General features: G+C 39.0%; 1 protein-coding gene across 2 annotated transcripts in view; it reads left to right on the top strand.

The window, feature by feature from the left end:
• Nucleotides 1-4,378: 4,378 nt before the first annotated feature.
• The window catches only part of b4galt6 (UDP-Gal:betaGlcNAc beta 1,4- galactosyltransferase, polypeptide 6), a 27,505-nt gene continuing 23,411 nt past the window's right edge, over nucleotides 4,379-8,472 (top strand). The window contains exon 1 of one of the 2 annotated variants that reach the window (XM_014329614.2): nucleotides 4,379-5,147. In XM_014329614.2, the coding sequence (XP_014185100.1) occupies nucleotides 5,033-5,147 (115 nt within the window). In that variant the 5' untranslated portion in view covers nucleotides 4,379-5,032. The remainder of the gene's footprint in view (nucleotides 5,148-8,472) is intronic. The other variant, XM_005948408.3, reaches the window with a different exon arrangement.

Here is an 8,472-nt window from a genome sequence, read left to right as displayed (position 1 = left end):
TTATGAACTGTACTTCACTTCTCTGTGTGCAGACTGACATAGAGACATCTACAGCTGTGCAACCCGAATCTTTAACTGCCTGATTTAAAGAAAATGGTGTAAAATGCCAGATTGTCGCCTGAACTTCTCTCAATGAAGAAGAATGCCACAGTTGCTCAGTGTAGGTCTGTATTGATAACAGCACCAATTATTATAAACCCATCTAAGCTGGATTTCAGGAAGTGAATGACTGCACAGTCAGATAGTCTTACCCTATTCCCACAATCCAAGACATTCTGGATAACCTAGCTGCCGCTGCTGTATTTTCTTTGCTAGACCTGAATACCTGGCTATTGGCAGGTGGAAATGTATCTCGTAGTACAAGATGTTACTGCATTCAGTTTATGCTTATGCCATAAACTGTTAACATTGTAATGTTACCAGAGGCAAATGGAAAGCGCTCTGGGGGATCTGAAAGGTGTTATCTGCGTTGTGTATCTGGATGATATCATCACCTTCTCCAGGTGCTGGGAACAACAATTCCAGGACATCCAAGCTGTTCTGGACAAACCCGGAGAGGCTAGCCTAACTGTAATTATGAAAGAATCTCTCAAATTTCTAGATCATGTGACAACTCCAGTGCAAGTGAGAGTTAAAATGTCCCAGTGACTACAGAATTTAATCTACTGGCCAAAACTAACCCTCCCCTGCTGCAGAGGCACAGATCACACCCTGCCACTGTTTTTAATTAAATTAACGACACAGATAAGCCACACAAAACACCACTGCATAGAGAGCCAACACCCGGTTGGAGCTTTTTAGTTCTCTGAGAACAGTTACAACCTGCACTTCATATGGAATCATGCTAGCATTAGCAAGAAAACGAGCTTCAGTTCTTTAGCACTGTAACCGATGAGTCTCCTCTTGCTTACCACCCTTGGTTAGTATGTGTGATGTAGAGAAGATGTGGTTTGAAAAAGTAATGTACACTCCATTACATTACATTGTACGTGTAATTCCATAAAAAATACACACGGTAATTTTTTGGTAGCTATAAGCTCTATGGATATAACTTCTGAAAGTTTCTTTCTCTAGCATTTTTAAAGTGCTAGTAAGTCTTGTTGCTGTCTTTAGCTATATGCTGCCTATGTGGAGTCTATACACCTGGATGCCACTTTTTTTGGCAAGGCTCTTTGCTACCTCTACAAGCTACATGATCCCATGCTTCAGCATGTTTATGATATTAACAACAGGTGCACCAGGAATCAGGAATGGTTTCATAGGTGGACCTCACCGACATCTTTTTTTTTTTTTTACCTCTTCATCTTTTCTGATTTCTTTTAATTTATTATATCTGCATATGTATATATTATTTTAATTTTTCCTTGTTGATATCTGATGTCTTTTCAAGGGGTTATTTGAAATTTTTGAGCAGTGTATAAAACAACGTGGGTTTGTCATCATTTGTGGCTGCATTCGGTCAAAATTGATGGAATTATGAATCCAAAATGGGAGATTTTGATCTACCAATCACTGATCTCAAGCCCACCACTAATGCAGTAAAACGCATCACACAGAGGCACAGTATTACTAATGGACTGGACTTCCACAGCTCTGACATCTTCATTATTAAAGCAGTGTGGGATCATCTTGACAATACACAGAACAAAAGGTGGTCAGCCTCCAAAGGTCAGATTTTCAATAACCTTCAAGAAGTTTGGAGAATTATTCCTGAATACTACTTAAAGAAAGCACAACAAAGTAGCCAATAGTCAATTCACTCTGTACATGACGGAGGTGGCAAAAAAAATGGTAAACGGCCTGTATTTGTATAGCGCTTTACTTAGTCCCTATGGACCCCAAAGCACTTTACACCACATTCAGTCATCCACCCATTCACACACTGGTGGCAGCCACAGCTGCCCTGGGGCGCACTGACAGAGGCAAGGCTGCCAGACACTGGTGCCATCAGGCCCTCTGACCACCACCAGTAAGCAACAGGTAAAGTGTCTTGCCCAAGGACACAACGACCGAGACTGTCGGAGCCGGTGCTCGAACCGGCAACCTTCCAATTGACAAGACGAACTGCCAACTCTTGATCCACGATCGCCCCAGACTGTCTTTAAGTAGAAGTACTGATAGCTGTTTTAAAAAAAAATACTCCAGTAAAAAGTTGAAATACTGAAGCAACTTCTTTGCTCAAAAAAAGTGAAAAGCACAGGCTCTGAAATGTACTCACAGTAAGAAAGTAAAAAGTAGCTTCTTGAAGGACAATTCTACTAAACATCTCTGTAAAAATTTAACTTTATGCTATGTTAATATAAGAATAAAACAATATTAGATAGAACATGATACTACAAATGTTATTCAAATCTAAATTCTAACTCTAAGGACTGTATTCAGCTTGGATCTGTAATGTAGCACACAAGCAGTGTAAGGGAATTTTAAAAAATAACAATTTTCTGTTGTCTACATTGTATAGGGTGACCTTAAAAGTAAAATGAGTACAGTCAAGGGCTACAGTGGAGTTCAGCAGGTAGGGGAACCCTAAGATCTGTGTAGTAGTTCAAAAGAAGGAAAAGAATCACAACTCCAATAATTTCTTATAAGAGCTTCAGCAGATTTTCTTAGTGTACAGGCTGTGATCAGGTTACCCCCTCCCCTTTTTTCTGCTACACTTGATGTAACCTAAATCTGACCATGAGGACCACAGCCACTGAGCACCAGTCAAACAAACAGCATTACCGTGAATTCACCACAGGACTGCATATATTTTTGAATAACACAAAGCTGGTATAGCTTAGTTTGATTTGCAAAATTGTTTACAGCATAAAAATACATAATTTATCAAAACACACCATATACAGATCCAGTACATGGTTAAATTGATGGCTTTACATGCAAGCTTAACATATGCAGTTTATCAAGCATCACTGAGCAGTCCTTACCATTAAATCTAACCTTTCTTCTTTCACTCCTGTCCTCTCTGTCTGCAATCATTCTGGTGCTGTGCAAGAAAAAAGAAAACACAACACAAACACCCTCTTTAACCCCTGACTATAGCACATGATTGTGCGTCTTTGATCTCTTTTTATGCGACGTCCCCTGGTGATTAATACATGAACAGGATTGACTTTCACATGTTACTGTTCAGGCTTAAATCAGTTTGATTTTTGAAGGCCCGCAGTGACGTGAAATAATCACTTCTCCCATATCCCTTAAACCAAAAATAATGAGCCTCTTTTAAATGTAAGCAGTAGAAAGTACAGCTATTTGTTTAGAAATGTAGAGAGAAAAGTAAAAGTAAAAGCTGTCAGAAAAACTCTAGTAAAGTAAAGATACCTGAAAATTCTATTTAAGTACGGTAACAAATACTTTGTTACTTTTACAGAATGTCTGTACTCTGGCCAGCACTGTGGAGAACATCCTGTATTGTGCCGGTACAAAAAGTCTCCAGCTGAACTGAACGACTGCAGACCAGTAGTCAAGAAAACCTTAAAGCAGCTGATTATGACACCAACTGAAACTCGAGGTAAAAACCAGACTTCCCCTGCAATCTGCATACAAACAACACATTGAAGTGAATGATGCTGTCCTCTACATGCTTCATCATGTCCTAGCTCATCTGGAGGAATCTGGCACTTTTATGAGAGTTCATTTTTCAAACGCTTTCAATACTATTCAACCAAATATACTCAAAGACGAGCTCACAGAGATGGGAACAGATTCTTCCTTTGTTTTCTAAGTCACAGACTACCTGACAGAAAGGCCACAGTTTGTGAGACTGGGGGACTTTGTTTCTGGAATGTTAATAAGCAGTATGGGAGCGCCACAGGGGACCGTTCCAGGTCTATTTCTTTTTCACATTTTATACAGCACACTCCTGCCACATCCAGAAATACTCAGATGATGCTGCCATTAGTGGCATGCATCAGGAATAGACAGAATCTAAATACAGGGCTCTTGTAAAAGCTTCCAGTGACTGGAGTCACAAAAACTGCTATTATATTGAACACCTCTAAGACGAAGGAAATGATAGGAAAGTTCTGAGCAGTAACAAGTATAAATATCTACGTTTACACCTAGATAACAAACTAGACAGTTGATGCCATCCTGAACAACTCCAATAACCCAATTTATAACATCTTCATAGACGAAAAAAACCCCAAATCAATACTGGAAGTCGCCCGTCTTTTTGTTGTCAAACGGAGAAATACAGAAAATGATTCGCCCCCACAGCCATCAGGCTTTTCAATTCTCATACAGTTAGCAGATATATGATTTTTCCCTCTGAGATCAATAGTTATTCTTATTATTTCTTATTCTTATGGCCTGGATGATTGAGAACCGACACAGACACGTCACGCTCATTGGTTTTCATGGAAATGTGGAGGAGCACACCCCCCGGAAACAGTGCAGTGCCAGCAGAAAATGAATCGGAAGTATTACTTTTCTTTTTTCGTGAGTTTATTTTTCAAATCATTCTGCACTTAGTAGTGTTGAATGCCCCAGCCGTGCGAGATCACAGTGTCGACAGTTTGTGGAATGGATAGGCTTATCAGCTTGATTTGATGAAACAGGGTGCCGACTGTGTGGAAAACGTTGCACCGGCTGAGAGCAGACTGATGGAGAAGGCAGAGCGGTCCTGCCCCCCTCAATGACCATCTTCATCTGCTAGCGATAAAAGTTCTCGCTGGCGACACTCTAACTATGGGCCAGTACCATGAAATCCCTTAACTACTGCTGCCACTAAGTCGGTCGTGGAACTCTTTCACAATGCCCGGCTGCTGGTACAGCTGGAAGCTCACAGTAGCCTGATAGTAACGTTACAGGCCTGCTTTTACCATCTCGAAATTTCTTGGCAGGTGAGAGCAGGCCAGCTAGCACTGCTAGCGTTAGCCTTTTCCGCACTGCACCTGTAGTTTTTGATAGTGCAGTTTTTTCCTCTGGCCACACCTGTGCTTTGACATCTACCAACTGGAGGAACATTTAACTTCAAAAAGTATTTTTATGGGATTCTTATCGGCGAAGAGAGAAGCGGGCATAAGCTAAAATGGTGAACTGGAGGCGGCTGCTGCGAATGTCCAACCGATCATTTTTGGCCTTCATATTCATCTTCTCCATGTCCACCACTTGTCTCTACTTCATTTACGTGGCTCCCGGAATAGGTTAGTAATCAGCAGTTTACGCTAACTACCTAAGACGGTAACAGTTAATTTAATTACGTTTGAAATACCCTCTGCACCTTAACTATCTGCTGCTGTTGTAGTTGATACTAACGGTAAACAAGGTCGCTAACAGGCTCACTGTTTCAAGTGTGATACCAGGCTCTTAGGTTTATTTGGACTTAGTAATTTTGCTATGTTAATCAGTCAAATGTGTCTATTGACTATTGAATTAAAACATTGAAATAATAAAATACGCACAAGAGGGTAATGTTTTGACACTAATTGTCACTACATTGCTGGTTTATGAATGGGATGGAATGATTATTATTTTATTTGTATTATTTTATCTATTTATTTTGCACATAGTGTTATTTTGGTGAAATTGAAAAAAGTATTGTTAGGTATGGGCGCTGAATTCTGGAACTGTGTTGTAATGTTTGTTAAACTGATTATATTTTATCCCAGCATTTGAGCAATATTGCTTAAGACTTTCTAAAACTGCCTTACCTGAAAAAACTTATTGCAATATTCTGTTTAGATCTACTTTTGAATGAAGGCAGATTCCAGACTTAATCAACTTAGTAGCATATTTCCAGTCCTTTTATGTATCTGACTGGTTGTATATAGTAGCAGCACCACCCCTTTCATGCTAACATGCTCACACCTAGATTGGGAAACCCTTACTTAACTTACTAAGCTGGCAACCCCCTTTGCTGACAAGTTGATAACTACTTCTGTTGGCATAGCTGAAGCCAGTTAAGGAAAAGAGATCCTGGATATTTTGAACTTGCTCTGTAGTAGGGCTACATCTATTGACTATTTTAGTAATATAGTATTCTATCAATTATGCAATTGATTGAGTAATCTGATAAGAATTACTTTTGTGTTATTTGTGAGCAATAATAAATATTCAAAGAGAAAAAACACGGGTAATGTAAAATCGGCTGCTCATATGTTTGAATTTTAGAAATTGCAGTGCATACATTAGTGTATGCACTGTGGTTTTTATTGAGGGGAACAAATTCTATTTTTCCCTCACTTTAATTGTTTTTAACTCCAGCTTGCTTTAAATACAACTGTGTTGACTAGAGAATGGGCTAAATTATTGAAGACCCAAAGTATCAATAACCAACATTACATTGAAAGCACTGCTTTTGTTAGTGGAGAAATTAAGAAAACAGATATATTATCTCTACATAAAAGTTGTCAGCATAAAAGAGCCTGCATGTGAGGGGCGGGTGTGGCACAGCTCTGTCTCACACACACCCGCAGACCCTGGTCTTTGTGAGGATGGTGGAGAGAATTAAATGTTCAAAAGTTTGGTTGTGCTTAGCTGGAGTCAGTGCTGACAGTGCTTATTGCCTCAAATGCAACAGGTCATTTGTTTGTAAAGGCAGAAACACAAGTATTCTGTGGAAACGTTTAGTGAATGTCCATCATATTCAGTCTGAGTTTTTGACTGCCTACCTTGTAGTCCATCTGGCATTGCTCCAGGTAAGTTATGTCAGCTACCTAGAGCACATGTGCACAATTAACTATATTACTGGTTATTTTATCTAAAATATAAATGTGGTTTATGGTTTAAAAGTAACTACTAGTAGGTTGATTCTTATGAATACGTACATTCAGTATGAGATGGTCAAAATGTCACCTGAACTGAAGTTCAATACCCAATGCCAGTTTCAGATCACTCAGTGATTTGGAGGCTGCAAAGTATGACAACATTAAGCCAATGCATCCCTCTGTTGTGTTTTTGTTTGTTTTTGACAACACAATGATTGTGTCTACACACATACACATCATGAAGAGTAAAGAGGTGAAGCAGGTATTGAGACGTTGAGCTCAGGTGGAGTGAACTAAAACAGTTTTTTTAGGGTCCAAAACAGTGGTACTGTAATCACCATTAAAGTTTAGTGGTAGTGGTAGGCCTTTATCAAATGTAAAATTTAAAAAAAGCTAACTTTGTAGCTGGTCCTGTCCACCACGTTTAGTTTTACACAGGGAAGATCTACAGTAAAGCTACAAAAGTTGGATTAAAATATGCAGATCAACTGATACTGATTCATCTGATGCCATGTTTAAATTAGCTGAAGGCCAACGACAGCCGCAGTGACACCTGCTGACAGACATGTCATGAACACACACCAGTTTTATCCAGGATATAAAATATTGTTTATGTTAAAAGATCTGTTTTTTCTCTTTTGAATATTTGTTCATGCTCATCAATAAGACAAAGGTCTTTCATGTCTGATTATATCAGACTCAAATCTTCATGCTTGAAGCATGAACAGGTTCTCAATGCATCTAACCTGGTGGCACACGACATTGCAAAGTTAAAGAAGCCTCATTTGTGCGCCAGTATCACAAGTGATGGTGCTGCCTCCACAACAGAAAAAATCTTGGGGTCATAAGGAGAATCCTTGAGGAAGGTCCAAATGCAACTCGGAACCATTGTTTTCTGCATCAGCAGGCCCTGGCAACAAAGGATATGGTTCCCGAGCTTCCAGAGACATTAAATGATGTCATCCAAGTGGACTACATTAAATGGAGCTTAAGATGTTTTTAAAACTGTGCCAAGATGTTGGCAGTGAGCATGTGCAGCTCTTGTATCATGCAGAGGTATGCTGGCTTTGGTGGGGAAAGGTGCTGTCCCGTTTTTATGAACTACGATCGGAAATAGCGGTCTTTTTGGTGTAGAACAGTTCGCCTCTTGCAGATCTGTTTGGTAATACTGTGCAGTTCAAACTGCACAACATTGTCATTCAAAAAATTTGATGTTGGAAAATTTGGGGTCATAGTTTGTCATATGAAGGTGATGGTGGGTCCAAAAGCCAGGTACAGAACCACTGATCTATAGAATACAAACTTTATTAATCGATAGCTACTACCCTAAAATGTTTACTTTTAGTGTTACATGTTTAATTCTGACTCTGCTGATATCTTACAATAGAATAGAACTTGTTGTTGTTGTTGTTGAACAAGGAGGCACTCCTTGTCTATTGCATAAAAATAACATTAAAAAAAATTGATGATTTTGGGTTATTATTCATGCAAATCAGAAATCCAATATCTCAGAATATTATTGTTGTTGTTGTTGTTGTTGTTGTTCTTAGAATATTTTATTTCAAATTTGAATACATTTCTAGGTTTTATAAATTCTGTGTATTACTCTAATAATTGCTCAATAGAAAAAAGCGAAATCATAGGTGAGACTTTTGACGCTAACTTCCGATTGAGTGAAAGGTGATCTTCTCACTCATTTCTCTGCATTCAAACTAGGGCTGAACGATATATCGCATTTGCGATAATATCGCGACATGATCAA

The sequence above is a fragment of the Haplochromis burtoni genome, unplaced genomic scaffold (genome assembly GCF_018398535.1).
Source record: "Haplochromis burtoni strain Fernald_Lab_line unplaced genomic scaffold, NCSU_Asbu1 Contig_598, whole genome shotgun sequence".
Taxonomy (NCBI): domain Eukaryota; kingdom Metazoa; phylum Chordata; class Actinopteri; order Cichliformes; family Cichlidae; genus Haplochromis; species Haplochromis burtoni.
This window is presented reverse-complemented; position numbering and strand designations above follow the sequence as displayed.